This window comes from Salvelinus namaycush, chromosome 2 (assembly GCF_016432855.1).
Source record: "Salvelinus namaycush isolate Seneca chromosome 2, SaNama_1.0, whole genome shotgun sequence".
NCBI classification, from domain to species: Eukaryota; Metazoa; Chordata; class Actinopteri; order Salmoniformes; family Salmonidae; genus Salvelinus; species Salvelinus namaycush.
The window spans coordinates 11,859,420-11,887,285 of record NC_052308.1 but is presented as its reverse complement, the minus strand read 5'-3'; the positions used below and the strand labels follow the sequence as shown (position 1 = coordinate 11,887,285).

General features: G+C 44.3%; 1 protein-coding gene and 1 pseudogene across 1 annotated transcript in view; both read left to right on the top strand.

Moving 5' to 3' along the window:
- LOC120059126 (ski oncogene-like) overlaps positions 1-1,569 on the top strand; it is a 54,769-nt gene extending 53,200 nt beyond the window's left edge. Inside the window, exon 7 of the mRNA XM_039007948.1 lies at positions 131-1,569. Within this exon, the coding sequence (XP_038863876.1) occupies positions 131-325 (195 nt within the window). The 3' untranslated portion in view covers positions 326-1,569. The remainder of the gene's footprint in view (positions 1-130) is intronic.
- Positions 592-27,693, top strand: LOC120020401 (annotated as a pseudogene).
- Positions 27,694-27,866: the final 173 nt, after the last annotated feature.

Below are 27,866 nucleotides of genomic sequence, written 5' to 3'. Positions count from 1 at the left end.
TAATGATATAGCCTATATACTTAGGATATCATACAAAAAGAATCACACACACACACACATACACATACACAATGAACTGTAATTGAGTCATTGTATATGCTCCCTGACTGATGTGTACGTTCCTTTCCAGATTAAAGAGCTGCAGGTACAGCTGCATCAGGCGGAGGCAGACCGAGAGCAGCTGAGAGAGGAGCTGCAGCAGGAGAGGGAGGCGCGGCAGAGCCTGGAGAGGGTGGTCAAGGACCTGCAGGCTCAGCTGGGAGGCCCACAGGACAACGCCATGAACCCCGAACACACTAGCACAGAGACACACAGACAGACATAACACCCCAATGGATCCTAAAGATGCATGCAGTGTACTGGAGTCAAAGACGTAATGGAAGAAGCTGGATACAGACTGAATTGCGCCTCTTGTTAAGGGAAAGAAATTCAGTAAATTAAAGATGTTTGTTGGAGCAAAGTCAATATGTTTTCATAGTATGAAAAATAAATCTTCTGATTACTGATATGGTTAGTGATAGGATAGAAATGGACATTATTATAATAATATATGAACTTCATAGGGTGAACTGGATAGAAGCATGAATACACATGACGTACAGCCTACAGATGATAAGAAATAAACTACATAGAAGACACCTCACAAGTGACTTTAGAGCCCTCAGTCAGATTCCTGAAGCTTTTTAACGATTTTATTTTGGTATAAGCTATTTAAAAATGTAGAAATATAGCTACATAATGTTACTTGAATATAAAGGAGGAGTGATTGTTTTCATGAAATGACAGCAGCAGATGTAACTCTTGCTTGTGCCACACAATCTCGGTACACTTTAAGGTATTACAAACCACTGAAAACAATGGACACCAGTTGACCACTATTTACTTCATTCAACCGATCAGTTTGCTTAATTCTAATGTTTTCATTTTGATGTTGTACAGGAAATGTTGTCTGAGCAGCACTGCTATCCTACAGGCAACGCTCACATACATATTTACACATTCACATACAAACATATAGGCCTATGTATACCAGCTTCTCTACCGTGTGTATTTGTGTTCTTGTATTTAAAGCCTGAAGTATTTGGGATTGTGTGGTCTGGAATCAGTTCCAGCCACCTTTTTGTTCTCATCTTAAATATTTTATGAAAGTGTTACTTTTTACAATCCTTATACAACTTAATATGTTTTGTTTTTTAATTGTTTTGAGATACAGCATATTGTGTATGAAACCAAACCATGTGACAAATGTTTAAATGTGCTTGTCCATGCTAAAATGGAGTTCCGCCCACATAAAACACCTTTGATAAAGCTTTCTCTTTCTCTTTGGTGAATTGAGGTATTTCCAATTTTGTATCGAGTACTGTAAAATAATTTATATCCTGAAATAATTTCCTGCTTGTCAATTATAAGCAGCATACCTTTTTAGTCACTGGTTTTAGGGCTCTTTGAAAAAGCAACATGTGCTGTTTATATGAACAACATTTCTACATATACAAAATATGGATATATTTTTTTACTTTACTAAAAGTAATTGCACTTTAAAAAAATAAAATTGCATTGTGCATTTAACTCCCTCTTCTGTTTTTCAACTCACAAATGAACATGAACATAGAATTGAACAACATCATTTAATGACCTCTTGTGTAAATACAACGTTTAAGGATGATTTTGTAAATAAGATTTTTGTCAATAAGTTTGCTTGCTTCACACCTAAATTGCATATGAATATCATTTTGACTCTTACTTGAAACCAATAGAAACTCTATATTTGAAATGTTGATATTCTAGTTTCATTATTGTTCCCCTTCAATATCATCTGAAATCAATGTGCATTTATTACAATGAATTATGGGTAGAAAAAAGAAGAGGAAATATTGCTAATTGACTGATCAGTGATCTTTGTCAGATGGAGACAAAAACAGAGAGAGAACATTTAAAATGTCCTCTTTATTTTCTTTCTTCAATGACAATTTTCAGAAAATGTATCTCATTTGATGTATCGTTAAGTGTGTACCAAAACCCAGACCAAAATCGATACCTGAAGACGATATCTCAGCATCAATTCCTTTATCAGGTTTCCCAATGCTAAAGCTCCAATTAGGATAAATATTACAACTTCTCTGGGTTTCATCCCTAGGTGCTCTCTTATGTATTGTAGAAAAAAATACTTTTATGTCTCATGTACCAGTTACTATTATTATCTCCCCACTGAATACCTGTTGGGTACAATGTAATAACATTATACATTGTGTTTATGCTCTTGCTGTAGTTTTGGTTTGTAAGTGGGGGTTGTTTTTGCCGCTTGTTTCAGTGTAGATTTTTTCTTTGAAAAACCTGTATAATACCCATTAAAAATCAAATCAACCATATTCAATGGTGTGTTTTATATTTTACTACTGTCAGTGAGTTACACAAAGTGTAACACTGTTATGTAATCATATCTAAGAAACAGGGACAATTTAAAGGCGCAATATGTAACTTCTTTGTCCTCTGTGGATATGGGACAAAATGCACAAACAATTAATGCTCAGACAAAAACACACACACATACAGTATGCAGAAACAAACATAAGCCAATCAACAAGCCAATCATTTCAGCTTTCCATTTTGTATTAATTAGTAAACGCTTCTAAAAACATAATTCCACTTTGACATTATGTTGTATTGTGTGTAGGCCAGTGACCAAAACATCTACATTTAATCTGCTTTCAATTCAGGCTGTAACACAACAAAATGTGGAAAAAGTAATGGCGCTGAATATTATAACACTTTCAATTACCACCAACAATCTGTGGGTTCCCATCATAACAGAGGGAAAATGCAGGTAACATGCATAGATGATGGGTATGGACTCCAGACAATGCTTGGAGATTATACTGAGTGATACAGACGAGCGGGCAGCACGTCTCTCTCTACTCCAGATCGCTGAGGAAGGTTACCTGCTCTTACTGTCATGCTCAACATTACAATACAAAACATACATACTATACAAACATGTCACGGCCCATGGGACAGAAGGTCCTAATGGAAGCCAGTTCAGTTTTAAAGACAAAGTCAACTGTAGATAAGCCTACAGTAGACTCAATCAATCAATTAGTCAATGTTGGAGCAAAATATGTTCAAGGTGGAAATTACAAACTTCAGAAGCCTTTTAAAACTTTAAATACACTACAGTTTGTCATTTCCTGCATTGCAGGAAAGTGCCTTTGCAACAGGTTGATCAAATTAAGATCTTACATCTGTATATACCCTTACAAAAGAAGAAAAAAATTCAAGTGAAAAGCATAATTTGCTCAAACTGAGCTTTAATTTTTGTTGGATGTTTTCAGTACATTTTGAACGCATTCCGAAAATTTGATTTAAAAAAATGTTGCACTGAAATTTCAAATTTTACTGACAGCGCTAATTTAATACACTATATATACAAAGGTATGTGGACAACCCTTCAAATTAGTTTCTGACAGGTGTATAACATCAAGCACACAGTCATGCAATCTCCATAGACAAACATTGGCAATAGGGGTGGTAGGTAGCCTAGTGGTTAGAGCACTGGGCCAGTAACCAAAAGGTTGCTAGAACAAATCCCTGAGGTGACAAGGTAAAAAATATGTCCTTCTGCCCCTGAACAAGGCAGTTAACCCACTGTTCCTAGGCCGCATTGTAAATAAGAATTTGTTCTTAACTGACTTGCCTAGTTAAATAAAGGTTACATTTTTTTAAATAGAATGGGCTTACTGAATAACTCACTGACTTTCAATGTGGCATTGTCATTGGATGCCACCTTTCCAACAAGTCAGTTCATCAAACTTCTGCCCTGCTAGAGCTGCTGCGGTCAACTGTAAGTGCTATTATAGTAAAGTGGAAACTTCTAGGAGCAACAACGGCTAAGCCACAAAGTGTTAGGTCACAGAACGGGACTGCTGAAGCGTGTAAAAAATCATCTGTCCTCAGTTGCAACACTCACTACCGAGTTCCAAACTGCCTCTGGAAGCAACGTCAGTGCAAGAACTGGTCATCGGGAGCTTCATGAAATGGGTTTCCATGGCCGAACAGCCGCAAACAAGCCTAAGATCACCATGTGCAATGCCAAACGTCGGCTGGAGTGGTGTAAGGCTCGCCACTATTGGACTCTGGAGCAGTGGAAACACGTTCTCTGGAGTGATGAATCACGCTTCACAATTTGGCAGTCAGACAGACAAACCTGGTTTTGGCAGATGCCAGGAGAACACTACCTGGCTGAATGCATAGTGCCAACTGTAAAGTTTGGTGGAGGAGGAATAATGGTCTGGGGCTGTATTTCATGGTTCGTGCTAGTGTAACAGTTTAACTTTAGTCCGTCCCCTCGCCCCGACCCGGGCGCGAACCAGGGACCCTCTGCACACATCAACAACAATCACCCACGAAGCATCGTTACCCATCGCTCCACAAAAGCCATGGCCCTTGCAGAGCAAGGGGAACCACTACTTCAAGGTCTCAAAGCGAGTGACGTCACCGATTGAAACGCTATTAAAGCGCACCACCGCTAACTAGCTAGCCGTTTCACATCGGTTACACTAGATCCCTTAGTTCCAGTGAAGAGAAATCTTAACCCTACAGCATACAATGAAATTCTAGACGATTCTGTGCTTCCAACTTTGTGGCAATAGTTCGGGGAAGGCCCTTTCCTGTTTCAGCATGACAATGCCCCGTGCACAAAGCGAGGTCCATACAGAAATGATTTCTCGAGATCGGTGTGGAAGAACTTGTCTGGCCTGCAAAGAGCCCTGACCTCAACCCCATCGAACACCTTTGGGATGAATTGGAACGCTGACTGCGTGCTCAATCAGTGCTCAACCTCACTAATGCTCTTGTGAACTTGCAATTCCACAAATGAACATGACATTTTTACATGAGAAAGTTTTTCACGTGAAACTGCCATTCACATAAAGTGAAAACAAGTTTTTCTCCTTACATGTGAAAGGGTGGTGTTAACATGTGAACTCTAAATTTAATACATGTGAAAATATAGTTTCAGATGTGAATTTAAGCTCAACATGTGAAAACAGCTATTTCACGTGAAAAAGTGATTTCACATGTGAAAATTAGATGTTCACATGTGAAACTGCAAATTTGACATGTTTTTTTGTTGTTGTAATGGTGGGCCCAAATGCTATTCTTTTAGGGCACAAAAGTACAGTACAGGGACAGAAAGATCTGTACTGTATGAGCACAAAGGCCATCTGATGTTAACCACGTGTGTGTATGTGTTCCTCCCTCCCTGTGGCTTGTCTGCAGCGGAGAGGTGTATGTGTTCCTCCCTCCCTGTGGCTTGTCTGCAGCGGAGAGGTGTATGTGTTCCTCCCTCCCTGTGGCTTGTCTGCAGCGGAGAGGTGTATGTGTTCCTCCCTCCCTGTGGCTTGTCTGCAGCGGAGAGGTGTATGTGTTCCTCCCTCCATGTGGCTTGTCTGCAGCGGAGAGGTGTATGTGTTCCTCCCTCCCTGTGGCTTGTCTGCAGCGGAGAGGTGTATGTGTTCCTCCCTCCATGTGGCTTGTCTGCAGCGGAGAGGTGTATGTGTTCCTCCCTCCCTGTGGCTTGTCTGCAGCGGAGAGGTGTATGTGTTCCTCCCTCCCTGTGGCTTGTCTGCAGCGGAGAGGTGTATGTGTTCCTCCCTCCCTGTGGCTTGTCTGCAGCGGAGAGGTGAATGTGTTCCTCCCTCCCTGTGGCTTGTCTGCAGCGGAGAGGTGTATGTGTTCCTCCCTCCCTGTGGCTTGTCTGCAGCGGAGAGGTGTATGTGTTCCTCCCTCCCTGTGGCTTGTCTGCAGCGGAGAGGTGAATGTGTTCCTCCCTCCCTGTGGCTTGTCTGCAGCGGAGAGGTGTATGTGTTCCTCCCTCCCTGTGGCTTGTCTGCAGCGGAGAGGTGTATGTGTTCCTCCCTCCCTGTGGCTTGTCTGCAGCGGAGAGGTGAATGTGTTCCTCCCTCCATGTGGCTTGTCTGCAGCGGAGAGGTGTATGTGTTCCTCCCTCCCTGTGGCTTGTCTGCAGCGGAGAGGTGTATGTGTTCCTCCCTCCATGTGGCTTGTCTGCAGCGGAGAGGTGAATGTGTTCCTCCCTCCCTGTGGCTTGTCTGCAGCGGAGAGGTGAATGTGTTCCTCCCTCCCTGTGGCTTGTCTGCAGCGGAGAGGTGTATGTGTTCCTCCCTCCCTGTGGCTTGTCTGCAGCGGAGAGGTGTATGTGTTCCTCCCTCCCTGTGGCTTGTCTGCAGCGGAGAGGTGTATGTGTTCCTCCCTCCCTGTGGCTTGTCTGCAGCGGAGAGGTGTATGTGTTCCTCCCTCCCTGTGGCTTGTCTGCAGCGGAGAGGTGTATGTGTTCCTCCCTCCCTGTGGCTTGTCTGCAGCGGAGAGGTGTATGTGTTCCTCCCTCCCTGTGGCTTGTCTGCAGCGGAGAGGTGTATGTGTTCCTCCCTCCATGTGGCTTGTCTGCAGCGGAGAGGTGAATGTGTTCCTCCCTCCCTGTGGCTTGTCTGCAGCGGAGAGGTGTATGTGTTCCTCCCTCCCTGTGGCTTGTCTGCAGCGGAGAGGTGTATGTGTTCCTCCCTCCATGTGGCTTGTCTGCAGCGGAGAGGTGTATGTGTTCCTCCCTCCCTGTGGCTTGTCTGCAGCGGAGAGGTGAATGTGTTCCTCCCTCCCTGTGGCTTGTCTGCAGCGGAGAGGTGTATGTGTTCCTCCCTCCCTGTGGCTTGTCTGCAGCGGAGAGGTGTATGTGTTCCTCCCTCCCTGTGGCTTGTCTGCAGCGGAGAGGTGTATGTGCACCATGCAGACTGGCACCCAGATGACCAAACTGAAAGGGAATATGCGGCTGGTCAGGTTCTTCTACCTGGATGAACACAAGTCCTGCATCCGCTGGACGCCCTCCAGGAAGCAAGGCTTAAAGTGAGTCACACAAGGAATGTTTCAGATAGGGTTTCAGCCTAGTACTTGAGGAATACTCTTGTATTTCCACTTTGTCTACATGCAACCATTTACCAGTCCAATTCCATACTCAATGTGCAAATGACGATACTGCATGTGTGTATTAGCTACCACCTAATTACTCATATAGATTAGACCAGAATGATATGTTATGTTTAGTATGGTTACATAAGAAAGAAGGTTAGTTAAGGCAGAAATGAAAGGATGGTGTGTTGGTTGGGGTGGATGGGTAGGTGTATAACAGGAACATCTAGCAACCCAAAGGTTGCGTGTTTGAATCTCATCACGGACAACTTTAGCATTTTAGATGATTAGCTTACTACTTTTTAGCTACTTTCAACCCTTTCCAGAACCCTAACCTTAACCCTTTAACCTAAATCCTAACCTTAACCATAACCTTAACCCCTGACCCTAACCCCTAGCCTCGCTAACGTTAGCCACCTAGTTAATGTTAGCATTAGCCACCTAGTTAACGTTCGTACAACAAATTGGAATTCGTAATATATCATACGTATTGCAAATTCGTAACATATTTTACAATTTGGAATTCGAAACATATCATACGAAATGAATGATGGACATCCACAAATTAATACGTACCATAACATATCATAATCATTTGAATGTCCTGGATTTTTGTTTACTATGTTACATCTATTCCTGAGTCCGGGTTGATGAAATCGGTTATTACAGACAATTTACTGCTGTATTATTATTTTTATTTTCTTTACCTTTATTTAACCAGGTAAGTCATTGAGAACACATTCTATTTTACAATAACGACCTGGATTTCATTCCCGTTCATTTTAATGTTGTTTCTCCCCACTCCCAAATCCATCTATGAGGCGTGTGACGGGAAGAGATCTGAGATCTTCCAGCGCTATGCCGACAGCCGCTTTGACCCCAACTGCTGCTTCAGTATTTACCATGGCGACCATGTGGAGTCTCTTGACCTGGAGATGAGGCCCACACCTGGATTACTGGCCTGAATAACCCCATGGCTGGCATCAGTGCCGAAGACAGTCTGGCGAAGAGACAACGCAAAAGGGACCAATATCCTTTACTCTGTTACTGTGGAGCATGTCACTCGTAGGGCACCTGTAGCCTCATGAACAATTGGTGAATATAGACTATAGACCGCCCTAAAAGAGCAATGAATACACACATTTGACAAATAGAATAGGACCTGAATATCATCAGCCTGTGGTTATTAGATTAGGATACTTTCCAACATTAGTGAAAAATCATGTGTAGCAACACATGTAATTCCAGGGATGTCATGTCACATAGGATGCATTTTGATACACACTAAAAGTAATGTCTTGATGTCATTGGTCACTGGTCTCCGTGTCTCATCCTTAACTCTTATTCCACATGGTTACAACAAACCTTCTCAGAGGCAGACAAAAACGGGGATGGCAATTTGAGCCTTGGAGAGGTTCTTCAGCTGATCCACAAACTCAAGGTGAACCTACCCAGGCAGAAAGTCAGAGAGCTGTTTAAGATAAGATCATATTCAGATGATCCAAGATCTGGGGTATCTCAATGTTTCTCATTACAATACAGTAGTTTTACAGAAGATAATTATATTTATCATGTGGATAAATATATATAAAACAAAACCCAGCATCTCTTATAACTACTTTGGAAGAGCTTGCGTTTCAGGTTTCCTTACATGGTTCTGCACACAATGTACCCACCAAATCACTGTCATAACTCATGAGGACGACCATAGCAGAATCACAAATTTCTTTCCATTAAATATCCTGTCTGGTAAATTTAGAGTCATTTCTATTAGTGAATGTAACAGATTAAAGGCCTATTATTATTATAAACAATTTGTATTGTGAAAACTAATGCAAAATTGCTTATAATAGCATTTATACTCCCAACTGTAATATTATCTTTTAAAGAAAAGCATTATTTTAAAAATGATTTTTTTTAAAACAATAACAACAACAAATGACGTATGCCCCCGTCAGAACACAGGTTGGGAACCACTGCCCTAGGCTACTTTAAAAGTCAGCAACAGAGTTTTACTGATGACAAGACTTTTCCAAACGGGTTTTATGGGTCAAAGATCCTGGCCTGACAACTTGATCTCCAATCCTAGCTTGGAGCTAGTATGAAGGATGTGATGTCGTGTGTCAGAGTTTCCTAGCCGTACCTTGAGAGAGCGCAGGTTGGTCGCTGTACAGGAGGAGCACGCTAGAGGAAGCCCAGGGCATATGGCCACCACTGAAAATAACAGATGGCTGTCGTTGTAAAACTGTATGTGTTCAGCATTATGCTCCAGTAATCCATGCTGAGGCACTTTGAGTGCAGTGTGTTCCATTACATTACCTGTCTTCTGTCTATCTTAACTCCTCATGTCAAACACAGTGTTGTTTTGTGTCAGTCAGTGGCTGTGCAAGTAGAATGTGTATTAGTAGTTGTGTTCTTTAGAGGATTTGTTTTCTGTGTTTATCTTAGACAAACAGTGACATAAATCTAACCAGCAGCAAAAGCACTGTCCCAGTCTAACCCTAACCCTAACCCTAAACCCAACTCTTCTTACCCTAACCCTAACCCTAAACCCAACTCTTCTTACCCTAACCCTAACCCTAAACCAAACTCTTCTTACCCTAACCCTAACCCTAAACCAAACTCTTCTTACCCTAACCCTAACCCTAAACCCAACTCTTCTCACCCTAAACCTAATCCTAAACCCTAACCCTAAACCTAAACATTAACATTTTCTTTCCATTTTCAGGGAGCAGACACAGACGATAACCAGTGTTTGTTAGCGTTTGAAGAATTCTGCACCTTCTATAAGATGATGTCTACGTGCAGATGACCTTGTCTGGTTCATGGAAATTGAACAGAAGGTAAAACTGAATTAAAGCAGAATATGTAAGATATTTTTTACATTCTTCAGTCATTATTGCTCTCTCTTTTCTTTTCTTCTTTTTCTGTGTGGTAGATGGTGGGTGTCACCATAGATTATTGTCTGGAGATAATGGGTCAGTTTGAGCAATGTGCTCAAACCCTACAGAATATAGTTCTGGGCATCGATGGTAATGATTTTCATGACACAAGCACTTGTAACTTAAGTATCACAGCCCACAGAAATATCAAAATACAAAACAGAATGTCAATGACAGAAAGGTCACGCGTCACAATTCTTGCATAAGGTTTCACCAACCTGCAGGGGATATCTTTAACCCAGACCACCATCATGTGCACCAGGACATGACCCAGCCCTTGTGTAACTACTTCATAGCCTCGTCCCACCACACCTTCTGTCTGAGTCCAGGGTAGACATGTATGCCAACGTGCTCCAGGCTGGCTGTCGCTGTGTGTAAGGTAAGCTTAGGCACTATCCTGACCCTTTAACTGCCTCCCCACTGAAAACATTGCAGTGCTGTTCTCTTACTAGTACATACCATCCTCATCACTCACTTGATCTCTCACTCGATCACCCGATCACTCACTCACTCACCGTGTCTCTCAGTGGACTGCTTGGATGGACCAGACAGGGAATCTATTATTTATCATGGCTACACACTGACATCCAAGATCCTCCTCAAAGACTTCATTGAAACCAATAACAAATATGCCTTTACAAAGAATCAGTAAGTACCTTCATTTTGTCACCATATCCAGCCCAGGTTTAGATAGCAATAGCAAACCATTCATGGGCAACTCACTTTATATTCCAATATGTTGAGACCTTAGAGATAGTTAGAGGATGCAACATTGTATCTGTCCCGTTCTGGCGTATGTGAGAGCATGTGGAGCACCATTGTATCTGTCCCGTTCTGGCGTATGTGAGAGCATGTGCAGCACCATTGAGGCCATCTCCATTTTGAAGTAGTTCATTTTCGTCTTCTACTACTTTTATGAGTTGGTAAACAAACTGAACGGATGTACACTGCCACGTAGAGTGTGTTGTTTGAACAGGTATAAAGCAAAGGTTGGCGATTTACTGCCACCTCCAGATGTGGAATGTTTGCTCAAAAGTATAATTCATTGGCTGATCACTCCTGATGACCTGGATGGAATTATGTGATCCTTCCTTAACCCATAGGAAGTCCAACCCAGTTGACTACTTAAAAATTGTGAAAGTCCTCAATGGCACTGCATGCTAAAACACTAGAGTATCTATCTCTATGGTTGTGTCATACATCCCCAGGTACCCAGTTATCCTATCCATAGAGAACCATTGCACAGTGCCCCAGCAGAAGAAGATGGCTGAGTCTCTGATGGAGGTACTCCAGGACAAGGTGGACCTGTCTACGGTCAATATGAATGAATTCAGAAAGCTGCCCTCCCCAGAGCTCCTGAAAAGGAAAGTTCTAGTCAAGGTAGAGCCATCTTTTCTTTGTCAATTTGTTGTTCAACCAATGGAAGCACTCAGTCATTTTTATAGCGATAATTTCCAAATCATGAAATGTTACCACAATAAATATAACATTACTGAACATCTTCTGTTGAAATAATAAGGTAGGGAAAGAAGCTCCCAGCTAACATTGACGGTGATGCAGAGGTAGGGGATGTGTCGGATGAAGACAGTGGGGAAGAGGAAGATGAGAATGAAGATGACATCCAGATGAACACAGATGTAAGACTGTTACTACTGTTTAGGCTAAAATAGACTGAGGGCAAAATATACATGTTTAGAGTAAAAATATCCCAGGACATTTGTTGTGTTCCTTAAGTCCCTCTAGGTGGCATAATAGCCCAATTTCTGGAACTTTTTCAGTTGATTGCTGTTTTGCAGTGTATGGGGGGGATCTGGCTGGGACAGATCCCCTCCCATCTGGCATGGACTAATAAAGTAGCTATGTCTTATACCACATGATACTATCAGGTGCTCTGTCATAAGATGATGCTGAAGCCATTGGGTATTCCATCAGACAGTGAGATAGCAGATGGCTGATAGCTGATAGTTGGTGGCTGATTGTTTCTGCAGGGAGTCTTGCTTGGCTACCCAAAGTCCTTGCTCCAGCCAAACGCTCCGCCATGCCCACATACATTAGTTTCTTCTCCGCAATGAGTCTGGATCTGATTACCTCCCAGACGATTTCTAGAATTCAGACACATTCTAACAGTTCTGATTGGTCCCAGAAACCGATGGGTTGGGCCAGAGCCAGAACATGCTTGGGTAAAGCGCATTTTGAAAACGTGTCATTGGCTTTGATACTTTGAATGGTTAGAGATAGTCCAATTGCTGATGACTTTGTTTTGTACAACAGCCCATTTTGATGTCATCACAAACGACATCAATGATGGCAGTCTCAGACTGAAGTATGCAGCGAACATAGAGCATTAATTCAGTTTAAGTCGTCAGGCCGTCTAGAATCTGGAATATGTTTTACTATTTCAGGGCAACACAGCTGGTACTGCAGATGAGCCCAAACCCAAGAAACGCAGGTATATCATGGGCAGCTTCAAACGCAAGGTCAGCTGATTCTCTCATACAACTCCCTCCCTCCCCACCCAGTCTTCGCTTCACCACACCACGCTTTCCAATCATGTTTATGCAAATTAACATCTCTCCTCTTCACCATTCCCTCCAGCATGCAAATTATTCTTTCCTCACCAGCACAAATGCAAATCACAAACTCCCTTCACCACCTTTACTAGTGTGTAAATGTAGTCATTATCATCATTCACTCTCAGAAAAAAAGGTACAGAATTGTACTTAAAAACTTCTTGTCAATAGGGGGGCGCTGTTTTCACTTTGGAAAAAATCGTTCCCAAATGAAACGGCCTCGTACTCTGTTCTAGATCGTACAATATGCATATTATTATTACTATTGGATAGAAAACACTCTCAAGGTTCTAAAACTGTTTGAATTATATCTGTGAGTAAAACAGAACTCATTTTGCAGCAAACTTCCATACAGAAAGTGAAAAATCTGAAAACGAGGCTCTGTTTCAGGGCCTGCCTATTCACCTGGCTTTTATTTATCGATATGCATGCACTTCATACGCGGAATGGGGTGTCTAGCTTGATCTGAGGCCGAACAAGAGCTTTTGGAGTGACAGGTCCGGAATTTTCTTTGTCTTAGAAGGCGCGCGGCGGAGCTCGACACTGTCTTCTGAAAAGCGTTCGGTTTACACGGCGAATATCTCCGGCTCTGATTTTATTTCATACATATGATAATAACATCATAAAGTAGTTTTTTTCAACCGAGTTTTATCAGTTTATTCAACGTTTATTGGGACTTTTGGAGTTTTCCGTTCTTTGCGTCAAGAGAGGATGGGAATGTTAGCAACCTTGGCTAGCATTGTGGCGCGAATTCGACAGAAGAAATGGACATTCTATAACCAAACAACGATTTATTCTGGACCAAGGACTCCTTGTACAACATTCTGATGGAAGCTCAGCAAAAGTAAGAAAACATTTATGATGTTATTTCGTATTTCTGTGTAAAATGTTGAGTCCTATTCTCCGCCGTTTTGGTGAGCGCTGTCTCGCAATAACGCAAGCTGTATGTTATGGTAAAGTTATTTTTAAAAATCTAACACGGCGGTTGCATTAAGAACCAGTGTATCTTTCATTTGCCATACAACAAGTATTTTTATGTAAAGTTTATGATGAGTTCTTTGGTCAGATTAGGTGAGTGTCCAAAATATCTCCGGAGATTCTGGTGAATCGATGCTACGTATTCACAATGTATAATCAGGATTTGTAGCTCTAAATATGCACATTTTCGAACAAAACATAATTGTATTGTATAACATGATGTTATAAGACTGTCATCTGATGAATTTGTTCAAGGTTAGTGATGAATTTTATCTCTATTTTGTCAGTTTTGTGCAAGCTATTTTTGCGGGGAGTAAATTGCGTTGTGTGTTTGGCTACTGTAGTGAGCTAATAGAAATATATATTGTGTTTTCGCTGTAAAACACTTAAAAAATCTGAAATATTGGCTGGATTCACAAGATGTTTATCTTTCATTTGCTGTACACCATGTAGTTTTCATAAATGTTTTATGATGAGTATTTATGTATTTCACGTTGCTCTCTGTAATTATTCTGGCTGCTTTGGTGTTATTTGTGATTGTGGCTGCAATGTAAAACTATGATTTATACCTCAAATATGCACATTTTCGAACAAAACATAAATGTATTGTATAACATGTTATAAGACTGTCATCTGATGAAGTTGTTTCTTGGTTAGTGACTAATTTTATCGCTATTTTGTCAGTTTTGTGAAAGCTACCTATGCGGTGGAAACATGGTGAAAATATGCGGTTGTGTGTTTGGCTATTGTGGTTAGCTAATAGAAATACATATTGTGTTTTCGCTGTAAAACATTTAAAAAATCGGAAATTATGGTTGGATTCACAAGATGTTTATCTTTCATTTGCTGTATTGGACTTGTGATTTCATTAAATTATATTATATGATATCCCTGTCCCGTTAGGCTAGGCTATGCTAGTCAGCTTTTTTGATGAGGAGGATCCCGGATCCGGGATGGGTATTAAGTAAAGGTTTTAAGGGGTACAAACACTTGTCACTATAGTGGTGCCCTGTAAGGTGTATCCATTGTACCATTATTTATAGGTACATAATTGTACCGTTGCAGTTCGTACCTTAAAAGAGCAAATAGTTTACCTTAAGGGACAAGATAGTACCTTTCTTACATATTGTCCACAGGTACAAAACCTCTACAGCCTACATCTGCTCTCCTGTGTGATTCCCTGGCAGTGTTCTACTGCTCTAACATCTTTCCATGCTCTGGTTAGAATACAAATGTCCCCTTCTGGAAGACCCTTGTTGCACTAAACGCTGACTGTTCATATATTGCATTTAGAGGGGGGAAAAGAAGGTAATGTGTACAACAACAAAATTGTGTACAACAACAAGTAAATCCAATCAAATGTGACATACTATTATCAAACCATTTACTTTAACTTTGAAAATGGTGTGTTAGATTGACCCCTGCATCCAGCTATGTCTGCCCATCCCCTATTCGCCCTCAGGAAAGGGAAGACAATGAGGTTATCCCGAGTCCTGTTTGACCTCGTTAAGTACACCAAGGCTGACTGGGTCCATGACATTGAAACACAAGGTGGGGAGGAGTATCCATTTTCAGACAAAATAATTTATTCCTCATTCAACATGCACAGCGATATCACAAGTTCTCTCAGCATGGGAGTCTTTCTACCTCCTGGTTGTCAGTGGGTGTGAACCTACACACATGTGTTTTCTGGTTGGCAGTGTACAGTATATGACCAGTTGGCAAGTGTCTTCCCTCAATGAGAGCATTGTGAACCAGATCATGGCTCTGAAGCCAGCTCATTTGGTGCGCTTCAACCAGAGACAACTGATACCGTGTGGACTCCAGCAACGCCAACCCACAGCCTTCCTGGAACACATGATGTCATATGGATAAGAGACCCTGCTCATACAATACCTTAAAAGTGCTTTGCTTTTTGCAGGCATTCAACAAGGCAGTTTAGAGGCAAACATCTAAACGCACTGCCTTGTTCATACTCCAAAATGTATTTCCTGTGGTTTATCTTATCTTATATTTTCAGTTGCACTGAATTACCAAACAGAGGGACGCATGCTTGAACTGAACAGAGCCAAGTTCTCAAACAATGGCAAATGTGGATACTTGCTGAAGCCCCTTATGAATAGAGGTGGGTACTATTAGAAAACACAGGTAGCTGCCACTAGCTGTATAGTTGAGGCCATATAGTTACGCAATAAGGCCAAAGGGGGTGTGGTATATGGCCAATATACCACGGCTAACGGCTGTTCTTAGGCACAATGTAAAGCAGAGTTCCTAGATACAGCCCTTAGCCATGGTATATTGGCCATTTGTACCACGGGTGGGTCTAATCCTGAATGCTGATTGGTTAAAAGCTCATTCCTGTCACGACTTCCGCTGAAGTCGGCTCCTCTCCTTGTTCGGGTGGCGTTTGGCGATCGACGTCACCGGCTTTCTAGCCATCGCCGCTCCATTTTTCATATATCCCTTTGTCTTGTCTTGTTTCCATACACACCTGGTTTTCATTTCCCCAATTAAGCTACTTGTATTTAACCCTCTGTTTCCCATCATGTTTTGTGTGTAATTGTTTCATGTTGCTGTGGTGTCTTTTTACGCGCTTTACTTTTGTTATGTTCCGTGTTTTTGAGCGCATTTGATTTATGTTGTGCTCTCGTTTTGGAACTTTAATAAAGTGCGCCTGTTTACATCACGCTACTCTCCTGCACCTGACTTCGCCTCTTTTACACAGGCTGACAATTCCAGCCAGGGTCTATTCCACAAGTTACCACCGGCTAAATCTATGATGTTAAAATGCCTATTTACTCTGTTCCATCTGACTGCGCAATCCACTCTCTCATCAGCCAAGGCAGGGAAGTTATGAAGATCTCCATTATAATAAGCATGTAGACATTATCTCACATTTCTTTTCATTTACTTTTCATCAGCGGAGATTTCTATCAACCTTGCTGTCTGTCTCTCCGACATTTGCAATATTGTTTTAATATTCAAATTCGTTCTCCAGCTGTCCCATAGTAATGAACATGTAGGGGTAGGGACGAGTATCACGTTTCAGGTAAGACCCAGATGCAGACAACATCGAAGTAACACCAGTTTATTAATCCAACAGGGGCAGGCAAAAGACAGGTCAAGGGCAGGATCAGGGTCAGGGTAGGCAGAGGTCAGTAATCCAGATAGGTGGGGCAAAGGTACAGGACGGCAGGCTCAGGGTCAGGGCAGGCAGAAAAGGTCAACACCGGGGGAAAAAATGCAGCTACTGTTGTTATTCTGTCTCCACTGTTTGACGTGACTGTAAATTAGCCGTAGTTGGCTAGCTGGCAAGCAAGGGATAAGAACGTTGCCAGCCAGTATGCCAATGGAACATTTAGAACAAACGACTGGGTCGCGTCCATAGATACAGAACAAAAAGACTGAACGACTGGGTCGCATCTCTGGCAACCGAACCAATAGAACAAACGACCAGCCGGCTTGGGTAGCAACCCTAGATTTGTTTCGGGACTATATCTTGTGGAAGGATGAAATAGTATGAATAAATTCATCAGATTAATGTTTTTACTTAAAATCTGTCAATCATTATTTGAATATGTTCGTAACCTGTTGTATAAAAGTGATAATGCCCTCGAAGCCGCTGTTTGGAGGATATATTGGCACGTTTGCCAATTTATCCTCCAAACACCGGCTTCGAGGGCATTATCACTTAAATACCACAAACCCCTGAGGAGCCTTATTGCTATTATAAACTGGTTACCAACGTAATTAAAACAGTAAAAAAATAAAATAATTGTCATACCCATGGTATACGGTCTGATATACCACGGCTTTTAGCCAATCAACATTCAGGGCTCAAACCACCCAGTTTATAATTGTACTTATAAACTGGGTGGTTCGAGCCCGGAATACAGCCGTGGTATATCAGGCCATATACCACGGGTATGACAAAACTTTTCTTTTTACTGCTCTAATTACGTTGGTAACCAGTTTATAATAGCAATAAGGCACCTCCGGGGTTTGTGATATATGGCCAATATACCACGGCTAAGGGCTGTATCCAGGCACTCCGTGTTGCGTCGTGCTAAGAACAGTCCTTAGCCGTGGTATATTGGCCATAAACCACACCTCCTCGTGCCTTATCGCTTAATTAAAGCATATGACCAAACTGATTATAAAGTTTAACACTAGAAATATACAGCAGCTGCTTCTTGAGCTAAGAGTTTGCTGGCTGAATGTTACCTTCTGTGTTGCCCAGGTTTCTTTAACCCTACAGTGGAGGACCCTCTGCCAGGACAAAAGAAGACTCAGCTGGTGCTGAAGATCATCAGTGGGCAGCAGCTGCTGGTGGATTGAGGGGAGGTGAGACCTATCTGACAACCTCAATTGACCTCTTTTTTTTATTGAACCTTTATTTTACCAGGCAAGTCAGTTAAGAACAAATTCTTATTTACAATGACAGCCTACACCGTCCAAACCCAGACGACGCTGGGCCAATTGTGCACCACCCTATGGGACTCCCAATCACAGCCGGTTGTGATACAACCTGGATTTGAACAAGGGTATCTGTAGTGACACCTCTAGCACTGAAATGCAGTGCCTTAGACCGCTGCCCCACTCGGGAGCCCAAGGATACTACAAGGCATTTAGTCTTGTCACTCGTGTGTTGTATGTGAAGATGGTTCTTCTTTGTTGTTGTTGTTGTAGATGATTGATCCTTTTGTAGAGGTGGAGATTATTGGTCTGCCTATTGATTGCTGTAAGCAGCAGACAAGGGTGTTGGATGATGTTGATGAGCATTGACCTGACCAACCTTTTAATGCAGAGGGCTAAATCAGGGTCACACGGTGTGTGATAGTCTTAAACAAATTTACTTTGAAACAAAAGTATATATCACACACACATGGTTATGGGCTTAAAAAATGTAGACACCTCTACCATGTCAGATATAGAGTTGAAATGTATTCAATTTTAAGTTTGCATCCCAATATTACACTTTATATACAGTACATAACAGAAGACTGAAATACTGTATAACAAAACTGTTTGACATAGAGACACTGGATTTTTGGCGTTTAGACTAAATTTATGTTTATTAATTATGAAATTATAACAAATATGAATAACATTCCACCCATGAGGCAACTGCATCATTTGACTGCAGGAAAGGGCTCTATTTCAACAGCTATTTATTTTCTGTATTTTATTTGAAGAAGATGCTCATTCAAGTAAGCATTTTGATGTTCTATTACATTTCTGTTGAATGAAAAGCACGTAAAATGTTGTGGAAATGCAATTGAGGTTAATCGTCTTGTTCTTTCCCTGTGCCATTGCAGGGTTCAACCCCATGTGGGAGGAGACCCTGGTCTTCACCCTTCACACATCACAGATTGCACTGGTGCCTTTCTAGGTTTTTGACCATGATTATTGGACAGAGGACCATAGCCTTCATCAGCATGATGCCAGGTAAGGTAGCTGGAGATATTATTTCATGAAGTAATCAAGTCTCTACTTCATCAGACAGAAGACATTTGGATCGTCAGCATATCAAGTGTGGATACCAGGAGAGCAGCTGTCACGTTCCTGACCTGTTTTCCTTTGTCATGTATTTGTTTTAGTTGGTCAGGGCGTGAGTTGGGTGGGTTGGTCTAGGTTTGATTTTCTATGTTGGGATTTTGTGTTCGGCCTGGTATGATTCTCAATCAGAGACAGCTGTCAATCGTTGTCCCTGATTGAGAATCATACTAAGGCAGCCAGGGTTTCACTTGTGTTTTGTGGGTGTTTGTTCCTGTGTCAGTGTTTGGGCCACACAGGACTGTTTCGGGTTAGTCACGTTTGTTGGTTTTTGTATTTTGTAGTGTTTGTTGTTTCTCCATTAAATAATGAATACTTACCAATCCGCATCTTGGTCCGATCCATGCTCCTCCTCGTCTGAGGAGGAGAACGACTACGACAGCCGTTACAGCAGCGGGAACTGCAGCATGTTGCTGACGCCTGCAAGCATAGACTACCTCCACAGAGGGGCTCAGAGTGAACCACTAAAGCGAGCTCACAGGGCGCAAATTCTGGAGGAGGAAATCCAGGGTGATTCTCCGAAGGAGAGGAAAAGGAAGGGCCTCTTCGTCTGCATGTCATCCACCCTCCAACTCTGGGGCGTCCATCGCGTGCATCACAGCAACAAGCCCAGAGCCGGAATATGTTTTCCAGTCATCTCAGCCACAGAGTCCAGAACCAGTGAGCCAAATGCAGCCATTTCAGGCAGCCTGACCAGATCTGGAGGACCAGCCTGAGTCTTTCCATGCTTTTGAGCCTGAGTGGCCTGACCCACCTGAGATTGAGGACAGAACAGGAAAACCATTGATAAAGCTTATCAGTGAACCTGCAGCCCAGGCTGTCAGAACATCTGAATCAGCCCCAACACCACACACAGCTCCAGCCCCATCCCCAGCTCCACCACCAACCTCAGTCCTTGCCTCAGCCCCAGGCCCAGTCCCAGTTTCACCCCGAGGTCATTCTCCAGACCCAACACCTACCAAATCAAATCAAATTTTATTTGTCACATACACATGGTTAGCAGATGTTAATGTGAGTGTAGCGAAATGCTTGTGCTTCTAGTTCCGACAGTGCAGTAATATCTAACATGTCACACCCTGGCCTCTGTTATATTGATTTTCTTTATTAGTTTAGTTAGGTCAGGGTGTGACATGGGATGTTTGTGTGTTTTGTCTAGTTTAGGGGGTTTTGTATTGTTTAGGGGGTTGTGTATAGTGTATGGGGTTGTGTTCAGTAGAGAGGTTAAGGAAAGTCTATGGTTGCCTGGTTTGGTTCTCAATCAGAGACAGCTGTTTATTGTTGTTTCTGATTGGGAGCCATATTTAAGGCAGCCATAGGCTTTAGGTGATTGTGGGTAATTGTCTATGTCTAACGTTAGTAGCTGTGTGTGCACTTTCGTTTGTAGCTTCACGTTCGTGGTTTATTGTTTTTGTATTAGTTTGTATATTGTTCGTTTCGTCTTCGTCTCTAATAAAAGAAGATGTATTCATATCACTCTGCGTATTGGTCCGATCCATGCACCTCCTCAGACGAGGAGGAGAACGAACGTGACAGAATTACCCACCAGAACGGGACCAAGCAGCGTGTCAAGCGGCAGCAGGAACATACACAGGATTTATGGCAATGGGAGCAGGATCTGGTCTATACTACGCCAGCCAGCCATGAGCAGCCAGAGTCGCCAGCCAGCCATGAGCAGCCAGAGTCGCCAGCCAGCCATGAGCAGCCAGAGTCGCCAGCCAGCCATGAGCAGCCAGAGTCGCCAGCCAGCCATGAGCAGCCAGAGTCGCCAGCCAGCCATGAGCAGCCAGAGTCGCCAGCCAGCCATGAGCAGCCAGAGTCGCCAGCCAGCCATGAGCAGCCAGAGTCGCCAGCCATGAGCAGCCAGAGCCGTCAGCCAGCCAGGATCCGCCAGAGCCGTCAGCCAGCCAGGATCCGCCAGAGCCGTCAGCCAGCCAGGATCCGCCAGAGCGGGTAGGGACTATGGTGGAGGGGGGTCCACGTCCCGCACCCGAGCCGCCGCCATAGGAAGGCCCACCCGGACCCTCCCCTTCTGTGTCAGGTTTTGCGGCCGGAGTCCGCACCTTTGGGGGGGGTACTGTCACACCCTGGCCTCTGTTATATTGATTTTCTTTATTAGTTTAGTTAGGTCAGGGTGTGACATGGGATGTTTGTGTGTTTTGTCTAGTTTAGGGGGTTTTGTATTGTTTAGGGGGTTGTGTATAGTGTATGGGGTTGTGTTCAGTAGAGAGGTTAAGGAAAGTCTATGGTTGCCTGGTTTGGTTCTCAATCAGAGACAGCTGTTTATTGTTGTCTCTGATTGGGAGCCATATTTAAGGCAGCCATAGGCTTTAGGTGATTGTGGGTAATTGTCTATGTCTAACGTTAGTAGCTGTGTGTGCACTTTCGTTTGTAGCTTCACGTTCGTGGTTTATTGTTTTTGTATTAGTTTGTATATTGTTAGTTTCGTCTTCGTCTCTAATAAAAGAAGATGTATTCATATCACTCTGCGTATTGGTCCGATCCATGCACCTCCTCAGACGAGGAGGAGAACGAACGTGACATAACAAGTAATCTAACAATTCCCCAACAACTACCTAATACACACAAATCTAAAGGGGAGAATGAGAATATGTTAATGTAAGTATATGGATGAGCTATGGCCAAGCGGCATAGGCAAGGTGCAATAGATTATATAAAATACAGTATATACATGTGATATGAGTAATGTAAGATATGTGAACATTATTAAAGTGGAATTATTTAGATTGCATTGTATATAGTTGTAACAAATGTCGTCGGGAGAAGGAGAAGAGGACCAAGGTGCAGCGTGGTAAGTGTTCATATTTTAATCAATCAACTGAACACTGAACAAAACAACAAAAACGACAAACGAACAGTTCTGTAAGGTGACGACACACACTAAACAGAAAATAACTACCCACAAACACAGGTGGGAACAGGCTACCTAAGTATGGTTCTCAGTCAGAGACAACGATATACAGCTGCCTCTGATTGGGAATCATACCAGGCCAAACACATAGAAATACAAAACAAGGACAACATAGGACAACACCAGACATAGAATGCCCACCTAACTCACGCTCTGACCAACCAAAATAGAGACATAAAAAGGATCTCTAAGGTCAGGGCATGACAGTACCCCCCCCCAAAGGTGAGGACTCCGACCGCAAAACCTGAACCTATGGGGGGGGGGGGGGGGGGGGGTCTGGGTGGGCATTTCACCGCGGTGGCGGCTCTGGTGCGGGACGTGGACCTTAGTCTTGGCCCACTTATGTGGCGCCTCTGGAGCGGGGACCCTTACCGCCGACCCCGGACCGGGGACCCTCGCAGCGGGCCCCGGACAGGAGGGCGACTCTGGCTGCTCCGGACAGGAGGGCGACTCTGGCTGCTCCGGACAGGAGGGAGACTGGCTGCTCCGGACAGGAGGGAGACCCTGGCTGCTCCGGACAGGAGGGAGACTCTGGCTGCTCCGGACAGGAGGGAGACTCTGGCTGCTCCGGACAGGAGGGAGACTCTGGCTGCTCCTGACTAAAGCCCGTCGCTGGAGGCTCCGGACTAGAGGGCGTCGCTGGAGGCTCCGGACTAGAGGGCGTCGCAGGAGGCTCCGGACTAGAGGGCGTCGCTGGAGGCTCTGGACTAGAGGACTACGCTGGAGGCTCCGGAACTAGAGGGCGACGCTGGAGGCTCCGGACTAGAGGGCGTCACTGGAGGCTCCGGACTAGAGGGCGACGCTGGAGGCTCCGGGCTAACGTCCTTCGTTGGAGGCCTCGTGCCACAACTCCTCACTGGAGGTTTCGTGCAACGGATCCTCACTGGAGGCTTCGTGCCACGGATCCTCACTGGAGGCTTCGTGCCATGGATCATCACTGGAGGCTTCGTGCCACGGATCATCACTGGAGGCTTCGTGCCATGGATCATCACTGGAGGCTTCGTGCCACGGATCATCACAGGAGGCTTCTTGCCATGGATCATCACAGGAGGCTTCATGCCATGGATCATCACTGGAGGCTTCTTGCCATGGATCATCACTGGAGGCTTTGTGCCATGGATCATCACAGGAGGCTTTGTGCCATGGATCATCACTGTAGGCTTCGTGCCATGGATCATCACTGGAGGCTTCGTGCCATGGATCATCACTGTAGGCATCGTGCCATGGATCATCACTGGAGGCTTCGTGCCATGGATCATCACAGGAGGCTTCGTGCCATGGATCATCACTGGAGGCTTCTTGCCATGGATCATCACTGGAGGCTTCGTGCCATGGATCACCACTGGAGGCTTCTTGCCATTGATCATCACTGGAGGCTTCGTCCATGGATCATCACTGGAGGCTTCGTGCCATGGATCATTACTGGAGGCTTCTTGCCATGGATCATCACTGGAGGCTTCATGCCATGGATCACCACTGGAGGCTTCGTGCCATGGATCATTACTGGAGGCTTCTTGCCATGGATCATCACTGGAATGGAGAGACACACAGGAGGCCTGGCTCTGGGAGAAGGCACAGGACTCACCAGGCTGGGGAGACATGCAGGAGGGTTAGGGCTTAGCATAGGCACAGAACTCACCAGGCAGGGGAGACATGCAGGAGGCCTTGTCCTTGGCCGAGGCACCGGATGCACTGGACCGTGGAGGCGCACTGGCGGTCTCGAGCGCAGAGCTAGCACAACTCGTCCTGGCTGGATCCCCCCTGTAGCCCGGCAAGTGCTTGGAGTTGGAACAGGCCGCACTGGGCTGTGCTGGCGAACCGGGGACACCGTGCGTAGGGCTGGTGCAGTATACCCCGGGCCGAGGAGACGCACTGGAGACCAGATGCGCTGAGCCGGCATCATCCCTCCTGGCTCGATGCCCACTCTAGCCCGGCCGATTCGAGGAGCTGTGATGTAGCGCACCGGCTATGCGTGCGCACTGGGGACACGGTGCGCTTCACCGCATAACACGGTGCCTGCCCAGTCACTCTCTCGCCACGGTAAGCACGGGGAGTTGGCTCAGGTCTCCTACCTGAGCCCGCCAATCTCCCCGTGTGCCTCCCCCCAAAAAATTCTGGGGCTGCCTCTCATGCCCGTTACCTCGAGCCAATTCCTCATAGTGTTGCCGCTCCGCTCTGGCTGCCTCCTGTAACGATTGTCGTCAGGAGAAGGAGAAGAGGACCAAGGTGCAGCGTGGTAAGTGTTCATATTTTAATCAATCAACTGAACACTGAACAAAACAACAAAAACGACAAACGAACAGTTCTGTAAGGTGACGACACACACTAAACTGAAAATAACTACCCACAAACACAGGTGGGAACAGGCTACCTAAGTATGGTTCTCAATCAGAGACAACGATATACAGCTGCCTCTGATTGGGAACCAAACCAGGCCAAACACATAGAAATACAAAACAAGGACAACATAGACCACCAGACATAGAATGCCCACCCAAACTCACGCCCTGACCAACCAAAATAAAGACATAAAAAAGATCTCTAAGGTCAGGGCGTGACAATAGTGACTAGTGATCCATTTATTAATGCTAGATGTTATTCTATAATTTCTGGAAGACTAGAGAACCGTTGAGAATTATTCCCATAGGGCAGCGTCCGAGAAACAAACGTTTTTGGTTTCCGCTGGGAGTGTATGGATGAGGAGTTGTTGGAAACGGAGTGATTCATTAATGTGAGTACCTAAGATTTCGTACGTTATATATTGATTCTGTGAAGACATGAACAAAAAAAGAATGATAAATGGTATGTGTGTATAATCGAGTACTAGAGATTTGATAAAGTAAATACTGGGAAAATAATAAGGTGCAACTTAAACAACTCATACATAGACGTACCTAGGGTCTTTATGGATCATTTGACAGACATAAGGTTAAAAGCATTATATGAATGTCTAAACGCTTATGTTATTTTTTCCGTCAGGGTAATACATTTAGAGAAAACTGCCCCTAATAGGCTGACCACACCGCTCGCGTTGCTTGCACGAGCGTTGCAAAATAAATTTAGAGATGTATGTTATTCAATTATTGCACCCACACTGCTCGCGCGCGCCAACGAGGGTCTGCGTTGCCAAGGTCTAAAATAGAAATCAGTTCTATTTCTGACACAGAACCCAAACCGGCTGCACACATGCACACATGGGCCATTGTGCGCCATCGTACATAAATATATTTTGACCCCCTACACCAATCGTGACCACGACACACAGGTTAAAATATCAAAACAAACTCTGAACCAACGACATTAATTTGGGGATAGGTCGAAAAGCATGAAACATTTATGGCAATTTAGCTTGCACTTGCTAGCTAATTTGTCCTATTTAGCTAGCTTGCTGTTGCTATGTAATTTGTCCTGGGATATAAACATTAGGTTGTTATTTTACCTGAAATGCATAAGGTCCTCTTATTGTCCCCCGACAATTAATCCACACATAAAACGGTCAACTGAATCATTTCTAGTCATCTCTCCTCCTTCCAGGCCTTTTCATCGTTGAACTTATATGGTGATTGGCATCTAAACTTTCATAGTATTACCACGACGACCGGCAACAGTTCGTCTTTCAATCACTCACGTGGGTATAACCAATGAGGAGATGGCACGTGGGTATCTGCTTCTATAAACCAATGAGGAGATGGGAGAGGCAGTACTTGCAGCGTTATCTGCGTCATAGGCTGACCACACCGCTCGCGTCGCAAAATAAATGTAGGAATCTATGTTATTCAATTATTGCACCCACACTGCTCACTCGCGTCAACGAGCGTCTGCGTTGCCAAGGGCTAAAATAGAGTCATTCGCATTTAAAAAGTTTAAAATGATAAACATTCAACATTGGAAAAACTGTCAATGAAAAATTATTTGTGCTGCGCTCAAAACAACTATTAACTCGGAACTGCAAAAACTTGACCAGTGAATTCAAGACAACTGGGAAGTCGGGAATTAATGAGCTGCGACTGGGAAAATAAGATTTTAACGGTCAGCCAACTCGGAATTGTAAATCTGACCTCTTTCTAGAGCTACGACCTGAAAATCAATGACGTCATCATAATTCAACCTTATTTTTTTCAGTTTCCAGTTGTTTTGAAAATACCATAAATCCAGAGAATGCAAGACTTTGATGACAAAATTTACCCACGAAGGACCACCGCACCACCTTCCTTTTCAAATGAGTACAGCACAACAAGGTGAGTCCAAAAATGTATTGTATGCTTCTGCATAAATTATGTAATATGCCAGGGAGATATGTATACTGTAGCTAAGAAAGTAATACTAAGTATATGTTGTGTAGTAAGATGTTAGTAGCCCATGTGCCTCAAGTGGCCAGTGATTGGGTCTCAATGTAGGCAGCAGCCTCTCTGAGTTAGTGATTGCTGTTTAGCAGTCTGATGGCCTTAAGATAGAAGCTGTTTTTCAGTCTCCCGGTCCCAGCTTTGATGCACCTGTACTGACCTCGCCTTCTGGATGGTAGCAGTGTGAACAGTCGGGTGGTTCATATACTTGATGATCTTTTTGGCCTTCCTGTGACATCGGGTGCTGTAGGTGTCATGGAGGGCAGGTAGTTTGCCCCCGGTGATGCGTTGTGCATACTGCACCACCCTCTGGAGAGCCTTGCGTTTGAGGGCGGTGCAGTTGCCGTACCAGGCTGTGATACAGTCTGACAGGATGCTCTCAATTGTGCATCTGTAAAAGTTTGTCAGGGTTTTGGGTAACAAGCCAAATTTCTTCAGCCTCCTGAGGTTGAAGAGGCGCTGTTGCGACTTCTTCACCACACTGTCTGTGTGAGTGGACCATTTCAGTTTGTCTGTGATGTGTACGCCGAGGAACTTAAAACTGTCCACCTTCTCCACTGCTGTCCCTTCGATGTGGATAGGGGGTGCTACCTCTGCTGAAGTCCACGATCATCTCCTTTGTTTTGTTGACGTTGAGTGAGAGGTTGTTTTCCTGATACCACACTCCGAGGGCCTTCACCTCCTCCCTGTAGGCTGTCTTGTCATTGTTGGTAATCAAGCCCATTACTGTTGTGTCATTTCCAAACTTCATGATTGAGTTGGAGGCGTGCATGGCCACACAGTCATGGGTGAACAGGGAGCACAGGAGGGGGCTGAGCATGCACCCTTGTGGGGCCCCAGTGTTGAGGGTCAGCGAAGTGGAGATGTTGTTACTTACCTTCACCACCTGGGAGCGGCCCGTCAGAAAGTCCAGGACCCAATTGCACAGGGCGAGGTTGACACCCAGGGCCTCCAGCTTGATGATGAGCTTGGAGGGTACTATGGTGTTGAATTCTGAGCTGTAGTCAATGAACAGCACTCTTACACAGGTATTCCTATCCTCCCCTGTCAGAGTCAGACGGACCCTGGAGACCCCAGCCAGCCAATTCCCCTGCAGTACATTAAGGATCAAGGCCCACTCTCGCAGTGTTGCACGGAAGCCGCACGCCTCGCCACTCTCCCCGGCGGTTAACCGCAGGGCTGCTGTGCACTGGCAGCTTCAGACTCCCCCCCCCCCCCCCCCCCAGAACCCTCCTCCCCCCCATAACCATGGCAGCTATGGCCACCAGGTGAAGCCTGTACCCAATGGCCTCTGCCTATCTGACAGTGACTCCAGCAGTGGTGGCAGTATAGACAGTCTGAGTCTGGAGCCCCTGCCCTCCTGTGTGCCAGTCGGTGAGCAGAGAGAAGTGGGCACCCTGTAGAGCCAGACAAACTCCCTCTTCAACCAGAAGATAAGGGAGATGCGCTGTAGTTCACCACTCTTTTTTGATGGTAAGAGTGAATCTTATTAGATTGTTTTATTGTATCCCAGCTAGAGAGCATGCCAGTGTTAAAGATGTATTGTTTTGAATGAGTCACAATGTGTTTAGTAGAA